Below are 25569 nucleotides of genomic sequence, written 5' to 3'. Positions count from 1 at the left end.
ACCATGCTCAAGTTGGCTGGTAACTTAAAGGCTATTGGCTGAAGGAGTGGGATGTGCTCCAACAGCATATTGCTTTATGACGTTTGACTAATATCTGAACTTCTGTATTTTCTTTTGAACATGGGAGTGATAACAAATTGTTATGTTAGAAAGATGTCAGCCATATAAATTATGATGCTATTTATGAATGTTGATAGTTTGACTAAAGAAAATAAAGTTCCTTGGAAACTGAGTATTTTTAATATATACCATTCTGAACATTTACAAAACTATGTGGATGTGATATAAATAAGGAAAGGAAATTAAAATATGAAATTTTTCCACTAAAATTTATAATTAGTATTTTGATAAAAATATAAGTTTAATGTAGAGAATGGGAAATATAAAACATTTAAAAATAATTCATGAAATTACCTTTATGTTTTGTGATTATGAATTATTTTCAATCTTTAATTTTTCTTCAAAGAATAATCCTCTCTTTGTGTGTTAATGGATACTGCTTTCCTTGGTGATACTTTGACAAAAATTCACTGTAGAAAATTAAGTAAATAGATAGTAATTCCTCTTTTTCAGTAAAATAAGTATCAACAACGTTATTAATTTCTGTTCTGATTTTCCATTTAATATTGTATTTTATTATCTTCCTACATCTTTAAAATACTGTCAACCTATTTTAACATTTTATTATCTAAGCAATTATATACAAAATAGGAACATTATTAATTGAATCCACCACTTAGATATTATATAACCAATGATTTTCTGCACACAGTTATTGTTGTAAGAGGAGCGGCGAGGCTGCGTCCCCGCACCCGGCCGCCCACATGGCTAGCTTTACCCGAAATAATTACACGGAAACTGTATTCTTTTAAACACCACTTGGCCCATTTCTATCTAGCCTCTTCTAGGCTAACTCTCGCACCTGGACTAGCCCATTTCTAATCATCTGTGTAGCACAGTTAGGTGCGCTTACCGGGAAGATTCTAGCCTACGTCCATCCTGGGTTGGAGCTTCATCACGTGTGTCTGCCCAGGAGCCGGGAGCATGGCATCTCTCTGAGGCGTCTGCTTCCAAGCGGAGAGCTGGAGAGCTGTCGAGTCTGAGCTCACTTCCTCTTCCTCCCAGCATTCTGTTCTGTTTACTCCACCCACCTATGTTCTAAGCTATGAGCCCAAGCAGTTTGTTTATTACTTAGCCAATGAAATCAACAGATTGATATATGACACTCCCACATCAAGTTATAGTCTTAGTTCTTCTTCATGTTACTTAATTCTTTATCGTTTATATAGAGATTTTTAAAGTAAATTCAAGAAATTATATAATTTCTTACGTGAAATTTTAGTATATGATTATAAGATATAAGAGTTATTGTATGATATTATTTTGCACTTTAAAAATAAAACATGGTTTTAAATAATCTATTTCCAAATTTATCAGAATACATATTCCATATATTCTTTTTAATTATTTGTTCACAATATGGTAAAAATACTAAACATATTATAAAAGAACAATATTTCTCTCAAATCTCTGTCTTCTCAGTTTAATTTTCCTGGAAACTTTTAGTTGAAGAAAGTATACCATTTTTAGGTATATTTTGTTACATCTTGGCTTTTGCATTTACATTCCTATTTCAGATATTCATTTCTATACCTATTATAGGCCCTGAGCTAGATAATAGATCTAGAGTAGTGGTTTCTTTTTTTTTTTTTTTGTTTTGTTTTGTTTTTGTTTTTCGAGACAGGGTTTCTCTGTAGCTTTGGTGCCTGTCCCAGAATGACCAGGCTGGCCTCGAACTCCCAGTGATCCGCCTGCCTCTGCCTCCCGAGTGCTGGGATTAAAGGCGTGTGCCACCATCGCCCGGCTTAGAGTAGTGGTTTCTTATACGAATATAGTATGGGACACATGTAACTTAATGTTATTCATAAGTCACACTAAGAGCAGAAAAATGTTAATTATTATAATATATTTACTTTATCAAATATTTTTAAATTGTCATAATATAATCAGTATAAAATTCTTGAGATATTTCAATAGTTTTTCTTGAATTAAATCTTTAACATCCTAAGCAAAATCTTTAAAATATGTTAGTCATTTGGGAGGAATATTTGGATTTAGTTAATCTCCTAAAATGACTTTCTAAAACATAAACATCACAAAAACAAACTATAAAGCTCAAATTTGACAAAACTTTTAAAATCAACTCTTAAAAATTAACCACAAGCTTATAGCAATATAAAATTAATTATATCTGATTATATTATAGGTCTTTATACAATAAAAGGGGAAATGATATGATTTGGTTTTGTTTAGTATATTCAACATGTCTTTCTCCCAAATAGATCAAGTCTTGCTCAAGGTGGGACAGGTTTTAAAAATTGTAACTGTACTCCCTCAACTTAAAATTGCTTCTTCTGGTTTTCCTGTCTCGAAAAACCAAAAAAAAAAAATTGCTTCTTCTGATATTGCAAAGCACGTGATGCCCTTCTCCAATGGCATCATTATTTAAGGTGCCAATCTTGGAATCAAGCTAATGGAGTAGGGCCAACAGTTCTGCTAGCCCGAGTTTCTGGTTTTGTGAATTGTGGTTACAGTCAGGGTACTCATGGTTGAAGCTCTGCTTTAATGCAGTTAATAATGAAGACCTTGGAGGGCCAATGACCAGTTATGTTCTGCTTGCTAACTGAAACAATGAATGGAGCATTCATAAGAAAGCCTAATACAGTATAAAAGCCAAAGAAAATGTAAAAATAACATGAACCTTGAATGAACTTTCTGTCTACATATAGACTCAATGACAGGAAATAGAACCCTTCCTGTAATTGACAAAACATAAACTTGAGAAACACAGTGTTGACAAGAAAACAAGTTTACGTAAAGTTGTAACAGGACAAATAATATCAATAGTTAGATAGCACAGGATGATGAGATAGTTTGCAATTTTATCCAAAGAAAGCTAATAAATTAATAAATAAAATAACAGTAATAATCTTTAGGAGAAATTTTGAATAGATTCACTATTATATAAACTATACAATTTTCAAAACAAAGTTGGATACACAAAGAAGGCAATATTCTTCTTATTTTTCTACTGCTGTGATGAACTTTCAAGACAGAAGCAACTTTTAAAAGAAAGCATTTTACTTGGGGCTTATAGTTTCAGAGCCCTAGAATGCATAATGGTAACCAAAGACTGAGAGATTTTATTTGTGGATTATAGTTTCAGATCCCTAGAATGCATGATGGTAACCAAAGACTGGGAGCTCAAATCTTGATCTGCAGGTTGGAGGCAGAGATAGGCACACATACACTGCAAATAACACAAGTCTTTTGACACATGAAAGCTTACCCTTTGTGACACACCTCCTCTAACAAGGCTATATCTCCTAATCCTTCCCAAGCAATTCCATCAACAGGGACCCACTATTCACATATATGACCATATATGGGTCAGTCTCATTCAAACCACCACAAAATAATTCTTTGTCACACTCAATACAAACAGAAAAAAATAGTAAACATAAACTATATTTAATATCTCAAACACTGCAATTGTTAAACCTGTATTCAGAACTAACTGCAGAAATATGCATACCATAGTGAAAACAATGGAAATAATGACAAAATAAGCTTATATTTTTTTTAGAAAAATGTAAAACCTATGAAAGAAGCTATCTGGAAATTATTTGAATAAAGAGAATAATTATAATGAAGAACTCACTTGATAGATTAAAAAAATTCAAGATGGTGAAGGAATCAGTTAATTAAAGACAGATATATAGAAATTATCTAACCTGAGAAGAAGAGAAATAAATCTAAGAAAGCTGAATAGAGTCCTATTATCTCAGGGAAATAGTAGACTATACCATGCATACTAATGTATGCATAATATGAATTGCAGAAGTCAAAACAGAAAGAGGAGAAAACGAGTTTCAAGGGATTATATCCGTCAAGATAAAGGGCATTATTTACTGATACTACAACATAATGAGCCTTAAGAATCTTATGAAAGTATTGTATAAGATAGGTGCAAAAGACACATTAGGGCTAGAAATATCTTACGATGGAGTCCTTGTCACTAAAGCTTTAAGAACTAAGTTCAAATGCTACAGCATGTGTAAAATCCAATGATCAGAAGTCAGGGCTATAATTATCTGTGAGTGAAAAGAAAGATATCAACAGATTATTGTTAAGGATTTTGCTGGTTTTGTAAATTAATGGTTTTAGATTCTCTTCCAATAAACATAGCTTCACTGGAACCAAATAGTTAGCTGTTTCCATTACCAGGCATGGTATCCCACTTTCTGAGCTCCGCTCTCATAAGGAAAGACAAAACAATGAAAATTATAGTTATCTCTACACTGTGTCCTTAATGTATAACTGTGAGTAGAAAGTGTGGCATATTTCTTTAATTAGTGAAAAATAGTTCACAGGTGTACATACATTGACCTAACAGTGTTTTGTCCTCTGATTTCTACATGTACACATGTTGTACAAGGGCACCCATGTACAAGCAGGCACATGCTCAAATTTATGCAATGCAATGCCCACACATTATATGACTATTTATGAAAAAATTTAGATTAGACAAGCCTATAGAAACAGAAAGTTCTAGCCCTCATTTCTGTGGTCATTTAGTTTAAGTGCAGAAAGTGCTAAGCAGAAGGTGGTATTCTGGACTGACACCTGATAGCTTTACAGAACATGGAATTTTTTTCTTCTGATTTTATTCTCATTGTCTTAAAATATTATAGATTTACATTTAGAGTAACTCTTTTTGGTTACCATTTTGCCATGCTGTCTTAAAAAAGGGGAGGGGGCGTATATCATTGTTTCATATAGGCATTTATAGCTGAATACCTTTCACCTTTAACAGTTTTCAGAAACTAATTGGTCACTTTTTAGTATGCAGCTGAAATGTGGTTTCAATATTTTCCTTAGAAACTTCCTAATTCTGTTACCCTCTACAGCGAGGAGACTAAGCAGCCTCCGGACTGAAGCAGTTGGGTTTGAATTCTAACTTCACTAGCTGTGTCATGTTGAAAACACGACTGTGCTTTTGTTTCTTCTATAAAATGAGAAAAGTTATCTCAAGAACTTTTTGAGGATTAAATGTGATCATGTATGTTAAATGCTTTTCAAAAGCTAAATCTTTCTAGTCGTTTTAATTTTAAAAAATGATTTATTCAGTATAATTAACATTAATTATTTTCTGTGTTGTGTAATATTAATTGATAGACAACGATTGGGTCTTTACCCTTGTACAATTTAAATTAAACTACAAATTTACAAATTTAATGTGAGAAATAATTGTATATTGTGTTCATGATAGCAAAAAAATTCTGTTAACTCCACACTACAGATATGAAATCAAAACATGATACTTTATTGTAAAGCTATATTTAGAACCTACATTTTAAAACTATTTTATGGGGATTTTCCTAATAGCACCCTACCAGAGATGACTTGGAGTCATTTGTCCACAGCAGTAAACTCCTTATTATAAATCCCAGAGATGGGAATTAACCTCTCTATCCACCTCTGCAATCAAATAACTAAAGGGTCTATATTTTGAAGCATATGTTATGTTAATGTGATTAGATTCTTTACAGTCTAATGTTTAGCATAATTGCAAATGAGATTCTAGTAGCAGGCAGTGAACATGCTACTGCTTTCAATTGTTACACATGAAATTCAAGAGGGTTACTAATAAAGTGCCAATTTTGCTAAACTAATGCTGAAGATTGACAGCAATAAAAGAGTGTTGATTAATACTTGTTATTGTATGCTATGGTTGGAAACAGTATCTCCAATTACCTAACGCGACATTTAAAACCTATTACTTTTGAAGACACTATATTGAGTGTGATGCTACATTTTGGATAAGTATGTTAATGCTAAAATTACTGTGAAATTTACAAAACCTCAATAGATTTCATTGTGAGAAAATGAATTGAATATGATTGTTTACTTAGGGAAATAAGCAACTATTGTTTTTCTCCAAAGAGTAAAAAGAAGTTTTTACATATTGAGTTACCTTCAATTTTCTTGAAGATTGTTCTCCCTATTAAGTGTTTAGACGATCTGCATAATCCACCACAGAGGATATAAGAAAGTAATGAGAGAAAGATAATTTGGAATTACTTTAGGGCATTATTAAAGTTCCAAAAGACACGAAGTAATAGAGATAGATGTCATTGTAACTCAAAGATGAATTATCACTTGCAAATTACTAAGAAATAGAATGTACAAGTTATTTACACAATTACTACAAAATATCAACTTTAATGATATTCTGGAAATGCATTTTGAGATGAATGACATTCTTGCCTTCCCTTTAATGGTTTATCATAAAGTAGGAAATTTTCAAAATCATAGTATAGTATTAGTACATAGAAATAGTGTTCAAATTTGTGTTGTGTTTGTGTGTGTGCATACAAATTCAATGTCAAGATTATCTTAACTATAATGAAAAACATTGAATTGTATCAAGTTTTTTTTTTTTTGTTTCCAAAATAGTTGTTTAGAATTTCTTTTGAAGACCTTCCTATTTACTATGATTTTTCTCTCACCGTTTGTCTCATCTGAAGCATATTAGTGCTTCTGCAATAGTGGCTTTTTAAATAAAAGCTTAGAGAAAATAAAATACACAAATTACACTTAGCAAGAAAGACCAAGAATATCTAAAAATATGCAACATCACTATTTAGTTGTAAAATAGCATAACTTTGGATTTTCACTTTCAAAATGACCTAAAGACCTTAGCCTATAAAGGCACCATGACAATATCAACTGCAGCTCTTCTCACAAATGATATCAGTTTTTGAGGAAGAGTATTCCAGGTGTTTTAATGAGGCTTCTTCAATTATAAGATCTTTTAAATTTTAATGTAATAGTTAACTGAATACATGTGAATCAATATTATAAATCGAATTCATATCAAAACTTGATTCTGTGTGTTTATTCGGGTTTGGGCAGCCAGGAAACAAAAGTGCAGTCTCCACCTACAGAGTATCATCTCCTTGATATAATAAAATGCCTAAGCACCATAAAAATAGTTTCCTTCAAAATCTATCACTTTTTAGATAATGAGACCTATTTAAAATGATCATCCTATGACTAAAACCTAGATAGTAATTTTTCTTTTATTTGCTAAAACAATTTGTTGTGTCCACTTAACAAGAAAAAAAATGGTGAATTCTGTTTCAAAATCAAATTAATTTGTTGGCTTTCTGTATGTATTTTGGCCATCACCACAGGAAATTGGTCATTTTTATGATAGAGTTCAACCAAAATGCAATTCGTTTTCTAAATAACTGTATGAAGTCAATTAAACAGCTACTTAGCAATCATATACTAGCAAATTGGTTTTGGAAATGTTATTAGTTGTATCAAGTTTGTCATATTTTTCAAAAGTAGCATATGTCTGTCTACTCATTGCTAATGTTTACCTCCTGTCATTCTTCTTTTTTTTATTAAAAATTTCTGCTTCCTCCCCGCCTCCCTTTTCCCTCCCCCTCCCCCCACTCCCCACGCCCCACTTCCCTCCTCCTTCCCCTCCAGTCCAAAAACCAGTCAGGGTTCCCTGCTCTGTGGGCAGTCCAAGGTCCTCCCCCCTCCATCCAGGTCTAGGAAGGTGAGCATCCAAACAGGCTAGGCTCCCACAAAGCCAGTACATGCAGTAGGATCAAAACCCAGTGCCATTGTCCTTGGTTTCTCAGCAGCCCTCATGATCCACCTCATTCATAGAGTCCGGTTTTATCCCATGCTTCTTCAGTCCCAGTCCAGCTGGCCTTGGTGAGCTCCCAATAGATCAGCCCCACCGTCTCCGTGGGTGGGTGCCCCCCTTGCGGTCTTGACTTCCATATTAGAGTACCACTCAGCGGTAAAAAATAATGACTTCTTGAATTTTGCATGGAAATAGAAAACACTATCCTGAGTGAGGTAACCCAGACCCAAAAAGATGAACATGGGATGTACTCACTCATAATTGGTTTCTAGCCATAAATAAAGGACATTGAGCCTATAATTCGCTGTCCTAAAGAAGCTAAATAAGAAGGTGAACCCAAAGAAAAACATATAGTTATCCTCCTGGATATTGGAAGTAGACAAGATTGCTGGGCAAAAATTGGGAACTGGAGGGTGGGGTGGGATGGAGGAATGGGGAGATGGGGAGAGACAAGTGAGAAGGGGAGGATGGGGAGAGCTTGGGGGAATGGGATGGTTGGGATTAATGGAAGAACATGAGCAAGGAAGTCAAGACCTCCTGTCATTCTTACCAAAACACCACAAAATTAAAATGGCCAAAAATACACTGTAAAAGTTAACTCTGGCAAATATTCAGGATAGAAGGTCATGCTATTTATTGCATAGTGTGAGTAAAGTTTAGCATTTTTAAATATAAGAAAGGTTCCCAGTACATAAGTGTGCAAAAGCTATAAAGAGTTCACAGGAGAGGAAATAGATTTAGCAAGTGTGCAGAGAGTGAAATATTCAGTCTCACTTCTCATCAAGCAAATGCAAGCTAAAAGCTGGCACCATTAATTTATTTCATTAAAAAGACATTTAAAAAAGTACAGTGAAATAAATGCCTCACACATTGCTAATGGCAGTATATATGTATGTATATAATGTTATACATTACATATCATATATAAATATATTATATTATATTACACATTATATTGCATATTATATATTATCATATAACATATATTACATTTTATATATAAATACATATCATATTATGATATATGATAATTACATGCCATATACTATGCAATATATTATGTATGCTGATATATGATATATAAAATATGATGTATGGCATGTAGTATATAATATACAATATACAATATATTATGTATATTATATACATATTTTTCCAATAAAAAATGTTCAAGGCTTTTGGCTCATTGATTTATGTTCTTCTAATATGCCTGAAAAATAATAAAGACAATAAAAATATTAATGGTGTCTTAATAATATTTCAGCTATAATATTCCTAAGTGAGGTGGGAGAAATGTAAATATTTAACAATAGGATAATTGACATGCAAATAATTAGACATCATCCACTATGCAGAGATATGTAAAGTTATCGTCAGAAATTGTGTAAAATGAGTCACGGTGAAGGTAAAAATATGACAGCCAAGAAACTGAAACAGAAAGACTGCAGTCACTTCCTGTATAATAAAATTACAAGGGAGATTTCTCCTCCAATTTTAAAAAGAATTAGTGACTGTGTTACTGTCACAGACAACCTCTAGAACTGCTCCCCATTTCAATGATGCCTTAAGAACAAGAAAGGTAGAGAAGAATAAGTCACCATTTCATCATCTAAATTGGTCAAAGTAAAATAATGTAAAAGGACTTTACTGAGGGAAAAGTACAGTAACCTTTCCAAAGGATTCAATGTCTCTTGCTAGCCATTTTCTCAGCACTTTATAGTCTCCTTCCCTGTACTTGCTATGCTATGAAGGCTCACTAACCTGAAACAGCGTTGTACATATCTGTTACTTGCTTACTCAATAGAAGTGTGACTTGTTGGTTAAAGCTTCAACTTATAAACAAGTACTATGAGTGGAATCAGTCAATCTGTGCTGTGGAGAAACCAGGAACAAGTTGCCAAATTGAGAGGCCAATGTATACAAAAGCATACTTCTGATTAACACTATAAAGATTGAGGAAGATATATTTCGGTATATAAGAATATATATATATATAAATGTATGTGTGCATATATATGTATATACACATATATGCATGTAATGATAATAAAAAGAGCTCATGAATTTCAAAGAGAGCTATAAGGATTCATGGGATGGTTTTCCAAGGATGGGAAAAGGGAAAGGGAAAATGATATAATGATGTAATATTAAAGATAAACAGTAATTTAAGAACGAGACATAGAAACAAAATAAGATGATAGGGGGAGTGCAGTGATTATTAACACATACATATGTACAAAAATACACGGATTCAAAGGCAGTATTTTTTAACCTACTATCTATTGGAGTAGATTGTAGTATGTAATAGCAGTTCTGGGAGTAGACGGGAACAGAAGGGAGAAGAGAGAGAATGATTAACAATGCAGACATACACTTGAATATATTCTGGTTTTTTGGCAGATCAACCACAGCTTTTCTTTCATTTCAAATACAACCAGGGAAATTTAGAGCTAGAAGAGATTTCTGAGGAAACCTAACGTGTTCCCTTTATATTTAGAGAAGGAGCCTCTTAACAGGGGATACTGCTGTTTCCTGAAGATCACTGTCAGTTGTTCCACTGAGAGAAAACCTGGACTGGTGATTAGATTTTATCATTTCTCCATCATGTCTAATTAGCACTGATTTGACATTGGGCATAATGAATTGTAGGGTGATCACTGAATGAAAAAGTCATTGAAGCAATTAGGAATCGTTTGACCATGATGTGTTTGTATCAATGTCTTTATGGAATTACTCTGCTCTCAAAGCTTGTTGCATTTCACATGCCAGTCGTTTTCCAAATGTTAAATTTGGAGCTTTGACATTTTTCATAAAGGTGTTATTTGTCAATGAATTTGAGATCTGATTTTTGAGTTTTTATAAATACCACAATTACATTTTTCCAAACCCTGCCCTACACAATTGTGTGTATCAATCTTTTATCCAAAAAAAAAAAACATGGACTGTTATTTTTTAATCTCTCCTGGACTAACTGACACAAATTTTAGGTCAAAAAAATATTGTGATGAAGGGATCATGGAGCTTTTGCTGGTGTTCTGCTTTAAAGAATGATTGGTTGCAAGGACTGTCAAAAACATTGGATAGGTGTGACATTCCTTATTCCTAGCTGATTTGCAGGTGGCAATTGCTGTGATTTGAACTTTGAAAATGGTTCAAAACAGCTATATAAAGTCTCTGCCTTTCTGTGTCCCTTTCTGTCTCTTTCTCATTTCGTGTGTGTGTGTGTGTGTGTGTGTGTGTGTAATTTCTCATGTGTGTGTTCAAATAAACATGCAGAAAGAAAAGAGGATTTTTAGATTTGTGTACATAAAATTAAAGATAATTACAGTATGATAAATCATAGTTGCCATAATATAGTATTAAGCATTAGAAATAAGACACTTTTAGCTTTTTTATTGTCCTGTATTATATTTGAATGTCATTATGATAAGTATAGATTCCTAATCAATGAATGATTAATGAGAAACATTATTCTCTTATAAGTTCTTTTTTTCTACAAAGTAATTGATTAATTGTTTCCAATAGTCAGTGGGCTTATGTGGAAAATAATGGCCCACCTCTAATTTGTTGAACTCTCATTCTATAATAAACAAAATAATTGTATATGACAGTTCAAGATTGTAGACTTTAAATTTAATGAATTTTATTGATTTTTTTTGTGAAAGTCCAATTCTTACTTTAAAAAACTATGTCTTACCAGGCAGTGGTGGTACACATATTTATTCCCACCACTTGGGAAGCAGAGGCAGGTAAAACTCTGTGAGTCTGAGGACAGCCTGGGCTACAAGAGCTAGTTCCAGGTCAGGATTCAAATTTACAGTGAAACCCTGTCTCGAAAAATAAGCAAAAATCTATGTCTCTGTGTATTATGGTTTCTATGGCTGTGTTAAAGCATCATCACAAAATGCACTGTCCACATCACAGTTAATTATCAATGGTATTCAAGGCAGGAATGCAAACAGAGCAGGACCTTGAAGGCAAGAGATGATAAAGAAGTCAAGGAAGGGTATGGCTTCCTGGATTGCTCCTCATGACTTACTCAGCTTTTTTTCAAGTGTTGCTGTTGAATAAATAAGCTAGATTCAGCGTAGTCTTTTCACAACATCTTGACCTTTTTGTATAATCACTATGTTATTTGCCATAGAGTCATGGCATCCTACTTTATTCTCTATTTCTTACCTACCCGGGGTGATAAATTCACTTGGGACAGAGTCTATGCCTTATTCATTTCTACATTCTCTTCAATACCTCTTAAGTATATTCAACACTTGTTTAATAATTTTAAAATGTATTGATCAATTGTTTATTGCATACCATTATTCAGAGTCATATAGCAACAAATTCAACAGACAATGCCTACACTTGTAGAGCACACAATAAAAACATAAAGTGTTTATCATGCCATTTGTTGATAAATTCTTTGAAAGACAAAAAAAGCATAGGTAGTGTTGTCTGTGGTAGTCTTTCAATGGCAGGTTGCCCTGGGGTGGGACTTATACCTGGCATTTTCAGAAACAAAGCATTAGTACAGCTACAGTTCATGAACAAGAAGAAAACACAATGAGATGAGTTTGAAAAGTTTAAGCTAGGACCCTTGTAAGCTACTGTAAGATTCTGACTTTCATTTTAAGTATACTGCTTCAGAACATATGAGAACATGAAAAACTTACTGTTCTAGTCTATTGCTATGAAGAGACACCATGACCACAACCACTCTTACAAAAGAAAACATTTAATTGGGGCTGACTTCAAGAGGTTTAGTCCATTGTCAGAGTGGAGAACATGGCAACACACAATGAGACATGTTGCTTAAGGGTAGCTGAGAGTTCTATATCTGGATTGGCAAGTAGCAAAAAGAGAAAGAACTACTGGGTGGGTTGGGCATGAGTTACTGAAACTTCAAAACACATCCCCAGGAAATATTTCCTCCAACAAGACCACATCTCCTCAAACAAGGACACACCTCCTAATAGTGCCACTTTCTAAGGACCAAGTATTCAAATCGATAGGCCTATTGGGGCCATTTCTATTCAAAACACCACACATGTATTAAAATGTCCGCTCTGACTACAGGGAAGAAAAATGCTGTCAGACTTAAATAGTATAAATGGGACATTGATTAGGAGAAATTCACAGTACTCTCTCTTGAATACCATTTGATCCAAAGAAGTAGTGAGGAATTAGTTTGGATTTTATTTTTTTTCAAGGATGACAAATTGCACTAAATAATGGAATGCATGATAGGAATCAAGGATCACTTTAACTTCTTGGGCACTGGGGAAGTTATAAACAGAAATCTAGTTTTGACTATACCAAATTTCAGTTGAATTTATAGATAACTATATGGAAATACTCAGCAATCAGCTAGATATTTAAACCTGAAGCAAAGAGGAAGGATTTGATTCATGTAGATACAGAATTGAAAACATACAACGGTATAGACAATGTATATAGAAAATTATATTCAGTGGATTCATGAGTTGAACCTAGATTTAAACATTGCTGAACCAACAGTGTAGAGATGCATGTAGCAACAATTCATTAAATAAGGAGATTATAAATTTGAAGGGAGTAAGAATTTTATAGGAAGACTTGAAAAGAGGAAAAGTAAGGGAGAAGTGATATACTAATCTCAAAGAGTAAAAGAAGTAGTAAAAACACTGTATCTGTCTTCTTTCTCAGGATATAAAGAAACCTAGCTATTTTCCTAAAATGTTTATATAATTTATGTATTGGGTATTGAATAATCTCTAACATAAGTGTCTAGAATTGTGCTAAGTAGTAATACAACAATGAAATTCATAAGTTTCAAGTCTTACCTTCCAGAATCTTAACATTTGCTTAAATAAATCTTCAACATATAAAGCTTTGTTTATACTACAAAGTAGAATGAACCATTTAACATTGGTAACCCACGAACTTTACTGATGGATTTCTGTTTCCCACATGCTTACCATAAATGCAATTGAGATGCCAAGTGTAAGATGCTATATATAGTATAGGAAGCATAGTTTGTATGTCACTTGGAAATGCATATGGTAGATCCATTCTCAGTAAAAGTAATCTCAGCTTTTTTGATACTGAGGTAGGAGGGTCATGAATTTGAGATAAGCTTGGGCTACACAGTAAGGCCATGCCTCAAAATTGCCTATGGAAACCAAGCACAGTGTGTCACACTAGGAATCTTAGTACTTGAGAGACTCGAGTACAGGATTGGTACAATTGATGCAAGTCTGGACTACATAGTGAGTTCCCGTCCATTAAAATTCAAAGTGAAACCTTGTTTAAAAAAATACAAATAAATAAACTGGGTAAAATGATGAAGAAAATGAAGGGATTAATACATGATTTCAAATTAAATATTTAAGCATTATATGGAAGAGAAAGTAGCAGACTTATTGCAGTGAAAATAATGATAAATGTTAAAAAAATAAGTTTTATTAGAAAACCAGGACTTTTGGTATTCCAGAGGACTTTGGCATCTTAAATGGCACTTGATCTCAAACTGTCTGTGATAAGTAGGACAGCTAATGTCTTTACTATCCCTAAGAGCTTCAGAGCTCCTAGCTCAGCAATAGGAGGGTGGGAGTGATGGGGGCTCTTTCAGGGATTTATCATGAAGCTCAAAATTGCTGTTTCTAAACCCAATTTAGATCCTGCTGTTCCTATACCAGTATAGTCACTAGAAATGTAGTTTACATCGTCTCAGTACTATGACAAACAATAGTTTACCACCACCTAAGTCATTAAAAATGCTCTTCAGGCCTGAGCCACAATATGAACACAAGAAGCTCAGTCCCCTCAAGCCCACTTTATTGCATGAGCTTTGGTAGCTGCCTCTTTATATTCAGAACCCTTCCCATCCTCAGAGCCCTAGTATTAAATGTAATATTAAACCAGAAGCAAAGAAATGTTCTTTGTGATTGTGGTTTCTCACTAGTTTCATTTTAAATGTGAGCTGTGCTCGGTTAATATTTATACTCCTGGCCACTTTCAAATCTCATAATGTTTTCTAATCTAACCACTGTCTTTAACATTAAAATCACACTCTAATACCACAGTGGCATTGCCCTTTGCTTGCATTTCAATGTAAATATTTCTGTAAGCTGCACTTCTTTTTACTTTGAGCATTTTTTGATGCTACAACTTCTAGCTTCATCCTAAATGCTTGACAACATATGCACGCAGCACAGAGTGTTATTATTGCCTCTGGCTAGCTTCCTGTCATCTACTTTGTCTTTTGGTTCACTCCTTTGATAGTATTAGCAGACCAATTGTGAATCTGCCAGATGTGTTTCCTTGCAAGAGGACAAATCTAAAACGGCTCATGTTTTTCTTTCTCTTTCAGGATTGCTTTCATTAAAATAAATTCCTTATACTTCTTTCATGAAACTGAGCTTGCTTAATCAAAGATGGAGCAACCAGACTGCAAACCGTATCAACCTCTGTCCAAAGTCAAGCATGAAATGGATCTAGCTTATACCAGTTCTTCTGACGAGAGTGAAGATGGGAGAAAACCACGACAGGCATTCAACTCCAGGGAAACTCTGCATGAATATAACCAAGAGCTAAGGAGGAATTACAACAGCCAGAGTAGAAAGAGGAAAGAAGTGGAGAAATCTACTCAAGGTAGGTTTTTATTGGATTTTTTTCAACTAATATTATTTCTCATTAGGGAATGTTTACATGCATAAACCTATGTATTAAAAAGAAATTTGTTGATGTTAACTGGTTAATAATTCCTACTGCTTACATATGCTCAGTGAATCTGTTCCACATGCGAACCCAGCTGAGGTTGTAGGGAACATGTGCTTTTTATGGATTATGTGTGAATTTGGATGTAACAATCCTCTTATCGGAGCTTTCAGAAGTTGTCTAATCCTACAAATAGCCATTTACAGACGGAAGGATTAAATAATTTATAGTAAGGCATAAATTAAACAGCGAAGTGCTTTTCAAGCCATTGCCCATATGGGACAGGAGTCTCAAATAAATATTCAGCTGTTAAAAAAGAGAACCAGGATAGTAGAGACCACCAAACAAGGGGCTAGAATGCCTATGGAAAGAATGTAAAAAATATTTTGCATTGTAGCTTAAAGGGAAATGAAGAATTCTAAGAGTTTCTTTTAAGAAACACACAGATGTATTTTGCAGTCTATTCTTCAGCTACTGTGGTCTCTCAATAATGGAGAGGCTTAAGAGTTTCTAAAAAAAATCCGGGAGATATGAATACATTTTTTTCAATTAACTACATAGAAAAATATACTGATATTGGTAGAGATTATTTGTTAGGGTCAGACACACTGACAATATTTTAAAACAAGTTTATTTATCTGGCACATTGGTCCTCAAAGTGTGTACCCCTGAGTCAGTAGCATTCACATTAACTGAGAATTCGCTAAAGATTGAAAATCTCAGAACCCACTTTAGAAATCCTTGAAATGAGACCTATACATTTACACTTTTTAAAGGGCCACTGGAGAATTCTGTTGCCTGTATGATTTCTTTGAATTCTTTTCCTCAAATACTTCAATGATCACATATATGTGGGGATTTCCAAATTACATTTTCATTTAGTCTTAATATCCTTCATAAATTAAGTCATAAACATGCAATTACATGTTGAAAATTTTCAAATTAATAGTTTATCAGTTATTTTAAATTCGATATAACTAAAAGGAAGAGAATCATTCCACTACCCCCAATTCCAAACATGTTTACATTGTTGGACATCAGCTTGCTCATGCTTGCCTTTCTTCCAGGCAACCACCAAATTTTCTCTGTGTAACACCTTGCTTCATCCAGCAGAACTGATCTCTACATTTCCAATACACTCAGAGTGTTGCACTGAGATTTCAAAAGCAAATCTACCTGATCTACTTGGACTTTCCTACATCCCCCTTCACCCCTTTGCTATGTTGCTACCTATTTCTTGGCAGCAGCAGAAGATTTTTAGGGATAGAAGTGATGAAAAGGACAGAGCTGGGTGTCTTATCCCTGCTGAGTAAGCACCCTACCCCTCAGCTCCAACTCTAGATGCCTGTCCAACCTCTTGAAATGCCTATCCTGGCTATCTCCCTCTATTGCAGTTCACCTGCCATTGACAGCTTAACTTAAAAGCATCCTTTACTCTCAACTCTCTTACACTGTCACTATACTACCAAACTTCTACTTTCAGTAGATAAACTCTTCTTCCATGAAGTTTAAGGAGATTTTAATTGTATCTCTCACACCCTTTATGGATATTTCTTTCCATATTGTGTACTCAGTGAGGCTGAGCATCATGATTTCTTTACTGATCTTGTTTTCCTGTAAAATTTGCATATGCTATATTACCTATGAGTGCCTTATTAGCAAATGTATATGATGGCATATTTTGCAAGCTGCACTACATCAAATATAGTATTAGAAATTAGACTTATTACATCATAAATTATTACTAAAATGTTGCATTTACAGAACTGAGTCAATGATTTGATATATACTAACATGTAAATGTATATTCTTATTTACAATATCAACTATATTATTCATGATTCAATATAACTTGGAAAGATTTTTCCCTGTCTTTTCAAATAATTCATTTTACTCTGTCATTTCTTTTGCTAAAGATAACTTATATTTGTGCAAACTAAATTCAACTCACTATTGATAAATTTTATTCTTATCAATATTTGAGGTCTCTTGTTCTTTATGAACTGTATAATCACAGTAAAATATTTCTCTGTAAATCTGTCTTTACAAAACAAACAATTGTAAGTTCTAGGTTATGGTATAGTACTATAAAATGGGTGATTTGTGAGTTTAAATAAGAATATACTTGGATATGGTTCTAAGACCATGAAAAATGTTTTGTTAAGTCAATATTAAGATGGTCAACCTCACATTTTGTTTTTGTGCAGTGTGATCAAATGAAATTTAGGATGAGTGCAGTTTCCTTTCTCTAATGTCATGCTAACTTCTTTTCGGGAGAATATTTTAAGCAGCTGGCTTTTGTTTGGCATTTAATGTTAGCCAGACCTGGAGTCCTCTGCTGGAGGTGAAAATTTGCCGCTTGTTGGAAACTCATAGGTGGTGGAAAATACATAATAGCTACACAAATAAATTAGTACAATTTGTGATACGTGCTTTTGAAATAGCCTCCCCATACATGGCTTGACTTTCCAATGGATTTTACTTATATAACCAAGATACAGAATATAATAAAAGAAAAATTCCATAAATAAACCATTTATGTTTTCAATTATGTATCATTCTGACTAGCCTAATCAAGTTTCTCAACAACTGTGTCCCATTTACTGTACAAGCAATCACTTTGTCCAAAATGTTAGTATTATATATGATATCTTCCCTTTAGACTTATATAGCTCTAGTTAAGGGATCAACTGGAAAGAATTAAGGAGCTTGTATTCAAGTAATGTACTTAATACTCCAAAGCATAAGAGTAGAATGCTGTCACCAGTATATGCCACACCAAAACTATAAAGGATATCCTTTAAGTAAAAAGGTGAGAAGTCTGTATTTTTAAATTTTTGAGGAAAAAAATCATATGCTGAGGATGCTGAGAACTATAGTAAGAACAAATCTTTCTACGAAATTATGGAGAAAGGCAAAGAAATTCACACTAGTTTTAAAGTTACACACGAAATTGCTTAAGTTACAGCCAAGATGCATGATAAGTGCTTAGTAAAGAGAGAAAATGCATCAAATTTCTGAGTAAAAGACATGAAAAGAAAATTGGTTCCTACTCTTGGGAACATGTTGTGCCTGAGAGTATTGAAGCCACAGGAAGACGTACTTTAAGAAATAAGTAATGCAAGGTTATTTGCTAAAACTTAAGAGTAGGGATACAGATTCAGGAATAATTTTGGACTAAATGGGTACAAATTGCTGAAGAGGGTTTGTTCTGCTGCTAAGGGTCACTGCGGCACTTACAGCAAACATGAAGTGTATAATTAAAGCAGGCCCACTCAAAAGAGGCTTTGGGTTGCAACAAAACCGACCTTTCTCTAAGAGGATGCTCAATGGAAACACTATTCATAAAAGTGCTGAGGAAGCACTAAGACATAAAACATCATAGAACACATTAACTCAGTATTATACTATAACACTATAGCGGGTATGATGAAGTCGGGCTTAAAATGCATAGCAAAGAACCCTCAGTCTCTCTCTAAAACAAAAACATATTCATCTTCCAATGATCTGGCAACATAACCAAAGCATGTGGATAACAGCCATCTTGTTTCTGGAATGGTTCTATAAATGTCTTGTCCCCAAAGGGAAAACAGTATTTTGAAGAGGAAGGGTTGAAAGTTAAAGCCTTATTAGGAAGGTAATAGGCATTTGGCCATCCTAAATCTATTCATTACCAAAATTAAAATGTCATCATTGTAGTTTTACCCCATTTCCTTGATCAGCATATCATTTGCTTCCCCAAAGCTACATATACCAAACTGGCACTTCGTCAACTTGGCTCAGCTTTAGAAAAACAAATTTTTCTTTTGACAAATATTCTCCAGTGGTGTTGAAGACCAACACCCAGACCATGTATGTATTAGGCATGGTCTGTACCACTGAGCTATGTTCCCAGCCCTGGATCATCTTTCAATTGTCATCTTAATCTGGACCTAATGCAATGTTGGAAGGTATTGACTAGTTCTGGTACAGTCACATACCTTAAACTCAATATGAGGAATTATAAACAGAATGTTCCAGGGAACATTGGAGGGAGAGGAGTAAATATGTTCAGCACGAATTGCATGTGTGCATAAAATTTTCAAAGAACAAAAAAACCCTTAAAATTAGAAATAAAACTTTAGAAGATTGAAAGACAAGAACCCTCATTCACCTCACCTGGGGGGGGGGCAGGCAAGATTCAATGACAACTTGCCATTATTAAAACTGCTAAACCTTTTTAATTAATTTTTTTAAATAAATACTGACTTGTGGGAAGAATAAAATTAGTGAAATAAATTCTTAATGAAATAACTTAAACAAATAGTTTGTAATTACACTTGATAGGTTTCTAGATGATAGGTTTCTGTACCTGATAATGGGTTTCTTCTCCAATTCAGTAAACCAGATCAAGCTGAATTAAAAGTCAAAGACCAGGTTTATTTGGGCAAAGCACTCCCAGGTGACCCTTCAGCCCCTAAAGATCTAGGCAGAGGAATGGGGCTGGAGAGAATTCCCAGGGCCAAACTAAAGGAGCTGGCTTAAATAGCTTGTAGTCAAGGAATGGTGATATGTCTGCCCCAGGCTGGGTTTTTACACAAGTATGGTATGCTTTTAGAGAGGGTCTTGAGCAGCTAGCAACTTCAGGGGAAAGCCCTGCCCCCATCGCTGCATTTCTGGGCTTTTGGCTGTTTTTCTGAGAGGGTGGAATTTGGAGAGGGAGGATGGGCTGATGAAGTAGAGGTGGGCTGGAGATTCCAACTGAACAACACTATTCTGACTGTATCCTGTGGGGGAAAACTAAAACAGTTTTCATCTCCTATGCATTCCAAACCATGAATATTGTCTACTGCCTGACATCAAACCATTGACTCTGTCATGGCTCAGTGGTTCAAGACCACCCAAAGAAAATGTCCTCCTTCTGACCTAACAATACAATCAAGTCCTAGACTTTTTTCACAGTATCAAGACAATTTATATAATTTCATGCTATCATTCATATCATAATAAGAAGGATGAATATAATACACACTGAGGACATTTCAGTCACAGAGACTATACCAGTGTATCTTCTATTACAGTATTTTTTTCAGTTTAGTATTAGTTATTATTGTTGGTTTCTTTTATTTGTAAATCAAACTTTATTACATGTCTGTATACATAGAAAATTATATATGTATATGTAATATGCTTTGTCATTATTTATAGTTCCAGTCATTCAATGGTGTTCTTAAGATATCACTATGGAAAAAAAGATATAACTATGGATAATAGTGAATTATTGGATAATGGAATCATAGATTATATGTTTTATAAAGAGGAGTGTGCAAGAAAAATTGTAAGGGTCTAGATAGCTCCAGAGAATAGTAGTTGTAACTAAAAATAACATTAAATAAGGGTGGGAATCTATGAGGCCACAAAATTACCACAAACTAAAGAATGGCATGAAGAGAAAAAAAACCAAAGCTAAAAAAATAAAGAGAAACACTCAATAAATGTATAATGGAAAGTGATATGACTTGAGTAATTGCTGCTTGAATTTTCAAAACACAGCATAGTCAAGATCTGTCTAAAGTTTCAAGTTTTGGATATTGTGCAGATGATGATTAATTTGATAAGAAATGCACTAGGTCTGGAAAGGAAAAAGGTAATCCTTATTTTTGATAATGTTACATTTAAGATGTTGGAATGACAGAAGATGGATCTTCCAACAGGTAGTTGGAGATGTACATTTTTGATTTCAAGATAGATTGAGGCTAGGGATAATTGCAGGCTTGGTCACATTAATGCCTTAGAACAAAATATGTCTCGGGATAGATTAGGTTACTCAGGGAAAGTGTATAGGGTAAAACTAGAAAAGCCAGGGACAAAAACCTGAATCTATCATCTGTGAACTGACATAAACACAGTTTAAATGTATTTATATTTTCACTGAACACCATTTTTAGTGAACTGATTTATCTAAGCCAAAATACAAAGGATCAGAAAACAAAAAATCTGAAAGCATGAGATCTCATGTGCCATTGTCTTTGTCTTTCTTACTGATCTATAAAGTCACCTAGTAGGGAAATAGTGCCCCCTATGAAGAAAAATGGATTATCCTAAATTAAACAAAAAAGTTCAATTTTCTTTTCTACAAAGACTAGAATTTGTGCCATTTTTTTTTATTTCAGCACTACCTTTAAATCAGAGAAAACATTAACTGTCAAAATACTTGTCAGTATTTGTAACTTGCATTAATCTAGGTAAAGCTGAGACTGACTTATTTTTTAGAATGACAGATAAAATTGTATGTATTTATCACATATAATATGTTTTACGGATCTTATGGATGTGGATCATAGATTCTCAGAAAGTCATTTCCTTTTAGTTCAGAAATGAAGAAAACAACCACATTCTTCATACACTGCACTACCTCTCACACCTACATCAGGAAGTCATGATGAGGATCAACAGCCATCACAAATGTGAAAATACTGCCTCACTAAACTACTAAGATTCCCTTCATTTCTGTCTACACTATTTCCACCTTCTTATATCTTCTAATGGCCAATGATTGGCAAGGAATTTAAAAGCTTTTTCACTCTGAATAGCGTTAGAAAAGAACAAATGCTATGTTATACAATTTAACATGAATGGTTTCTTTGTTTTTATTTGACAGGGAAATCAATGGGTTTTGCTGTTGTTTGTTTGAGTGTTTCTAATACAGGATTATTTTTTGGTAAATACTGAAGAAATACTTTATTTCACCTATATTTGCGAAGTTGGTCGCTCTCATCCAAGGCCAAGTGCATGTGGCTTGCTCGATTCTAATGATGTTTGTTGTTGTTTTGTTTTAATCTTTCAACTGTCTTTTAATGAATCTACTATTGGCAGTCCTTTACTAACAGGATGGCTATCTATAAGGATATTTAGTGTATGACGTATGACAGGTTGAATGAAAGGATAGGTTTTTCTGAAGGTAGATAGGTTGGCAATTGTTCCCAAGTAACCTCACTTCCAAAGGTAGCATCAAGTATCTAAGAAATCTACTTAAAACAAATAAAAATATAGGAATGGAAATGTAAGAAAATATTTTATTCATTCTAATTTTTCCATGGTGTCAATCTGTCTAAGATTAATTTTGACTATATCGATTTCACGCCATAGTAATAATGAAGAAAAAATGAGAAATGCAAACAAGGAGGTATGGCAAAAGCTAGTAACAGCTAATACAGTACCACACTCCCAAAACAGTAGATGTATTCATTCTCTCTTTGTAACCTGATCTTTTATGCTTTATTGTTTTGCTCTCCATATGTGATGTTTGGTTGCTTGGTCGTTTTGGGATTATAATGTTACCCTTATCTCACATCATTGCCATCTTGTGGAAAACATTTAAACTGCCATTTTGTAGTTTTTGAGATTACAAAGCAAGTTATCTATCATCTACTGCTGGTCTTTAATTTATTCACTTATATATGAACACAAATTTAGTATCAAATATGTTCCTATGTAGCGTGAATTCTACTTGGTTTTAATAATAAAAACTCCGAGTCAGATATAGGGTTAAATGCTGAAAAATCAAAGAAGCAGAGCACCCAAACACTAGTTCTTCCCTCTACCAAATCCTCAGACCAAATGGGCAATCATGTCTCTAGGAATCCTCAGACTAAATATCATTTCTACAAAACCTCAGACTTAATGGAACAAAAGTACCCTAATGATTGTTTTTTCCTGTTCCTTGACCCCAGTCAATAATCTACTTCATTCTACCCCAGAAGTTGTACAAGCCAGTTTGCCACATATTATCTACAAGGGGTAGATAGAATCCCAAAATTGCAAAGCACACTTTTCTGTTCTTATTTCAAGAATTTTCCATAGTTTAAGCTATTGTTTGTACATATGTAGATGGCATGGATTACAGTTTCTACAAAAATCTTGAAAGAACTCTTAATCTCAGGATCCATATTTATGGAAAAGAGATCACAGATGGCAGGAGTAATATAATGGTAACAAGACCTATAAAATGAGATTTTCAAAAGCATTTGATCACACATAATGAATTTTCTGTTGTGAACATGTTATGCTGATAGTTCTTCCGAGTTTTTGCCATAAAAAGTTTTAATGACTGCTTTGAAAGAACTTAGACTGAAAAAGAAAATTAGCCAAATTGTTTTAAAACAATTACAATTGTCTCATCCCTTTTAGGTAGTAACATAGCTCATGAAAGCGTATACACTTTTTGCCTGTGGACTATCTAAAATTAGAGTAGATTGTTCTAGTCACATGTGCTATGGCTCCCTCTATCTGTTTCATAATTAATCATTGCATCCTTGCCTATTGAGACCAACTGTAAGTTCACATATTCTACCACACATGATATACTAATCAATTAGAATTGGTAAACAATAAAACTTAGTCTGTGATCTGACTGTAGCAAGTCCTCTGTGTAATTCTGAAGCTTCACTGATTAGCAAGCAATAGTTCTTGGCAAAAATCAAAACAAAACAGAACTGTCAGAGTACATGTGGAAAGGTAGATATGTAAAATATGTACTGTAATGGGGGCTGGAAGCCAGAAACTTACTTGACTTGGTGAATTGTGATAATGATCGTGGGAGAAACATTTAAGTGTTAGGTGCTGAGTGAAAACCTAGGATGATAACCTGAGGATGCATTAATACATGACAATGAGCAGGAAAACGTGATCTTGAAAAGAATGTAAATAGGAAATATTACATAAACTGACTGAGGAGATTTCACAAGAAGGGGTGACTAATATCTGTTAAAACTTCAAAATTAACCAAGTAGGATGATCATTTTAAAAAAGGAAGATAAACAAATTATTGCTAACTTTAGATCAGAGATTTTCCATTTTGACTGTATATAAGAAGCACTTGAGAGGAAACTAGGCATACAAAAGAATCTCTTCAGTGGCTTGAGGGATTCCATTCAACATTGAGATTGGGATCCACTGCCAACCAGCTCTAGCCATCATAGAGAAAGCCTAGATCAGAAAGAGATGAAGAATAAATGCAACAGGATGTCTATTATGATAATGTTCTATAAAAGAATATGCCAGGAACCCTGGTAGAATGAATTTTTAGATTTTTCCCCTTTTAAAATTCCACACATGTATAAATGTACTTTGGTTAAATTCACCCTCTCTTCCTTGTGTTCTAATTCCAACCCTGTCCCTTTCACCACTGTTGACTCCCAACTTCATGACTTCTTTTGTTTTGTTCCTGCTGAGTCCGCTCAGTAATGTCAGTATATGTATGTATGTAGGGCCATCTTCTTAAGGATGGATAACCTTTTAAGGACAAAATCCCTGAAGAAAATTGACTTCCCCTAAGGGGAATATTCACTGCATCTTCTGTAATTGAAAGTAGGTTCCAAACTAGAATGGCAAAACTTAAGGAAGGTCATAATTTTATTGTACCCATTTCATTGGATAAAAAAAGAAGAGTCATGGGCATCTACTAAATGTGTAGACTGAAGCAAGAGTTGGAGACGAATAGTGAAAAGGATCTAAGACTAATTAAATTGCAATCACATATGGAGCCTACATGAGGTCAAAAGATTAGTGGAAATGTTAATGACCATTGATGTTAGATACTCTCCTATATGGATTTATATATAATTTACCTTTAATTTTTTTATCAAAGTTTTATGGTGTGGAAGTAGTCATTATGACTTTATGACTTCTATTTTTATTTTGAAATTTTATTTCATTTCAAATGCTGAGGACTGTTTTTTAAAATATCAAAAATATAATTGTTATTGATGGCACCTGTTTTTATAGTCACACAGCTTGGGAACTTATCACAACTGAAGCACCCAACATAGCTCATTAACTAAAGCCTACATTTTTCTAACTATACTACTAGGTTCATCTGTAGGAGAATATGTCCAAATTATGTTAAGAAGTTTAAACAGAATTTTCTCATTTAAAATTTTTTTTCAAAAAGAATTTAGTGCCAAAGTAAAACTGGAAATCTTATAATTATTTTAGAGTGCCTTTCTGTGATTGAATTAAGAGATTATCAACTACATTTATTGTGTATTAAATTTTATTCTAATGACTAGAGAACCCAATTGTTGTTGTCACTGGTCTTTATAGAGTACAAATTTGATAATAACATTTTCTAAGATACTTCATTATCTCCCAAAGTCTAGAGTAAT

General features: G+C 33.8%; 1 protein-coding gene across 1 annotated transcript in view; it reads left to right on the top strand.

The window, feature by feature from the left end:
• The first annotated feature begins 15107 nt into the window (after positions 1-15107).
• The window catches only part of Tenm1 (teneurin transmembrane protein 1), a 577348-nt gene continuing 566886 nt past the window's right edge, over positions 15108-25569 (top strand). Inside the window, 1 exon segment of the mRNA XM_041639938.1 lies at positions 15108-15358. Coding sequence (XP_041495872.1) covers positions 15142-15358 — 217 coding nt within the window. The 5' untranslated portion in view covers positions 15108-15141.

This window comes from Microtus oregoni, unplaced genomic scaffold (assembly GCF_018167655.1).
Source record: "Microtus oregoni isolate MIOR12 unplaced genomic scaffold, Mior012 000061F_ref0000440, whole genome shotgun sequence".
Lineage (NCBI taxonomy): Eukaryota > Metazoa > Chordata > Mammalia > Rodentia > Cricetidae > Microtus > Microtus oregoni.
This window is presented reverse-complemented; position numbering and strand designations above follow the sequence as displayed.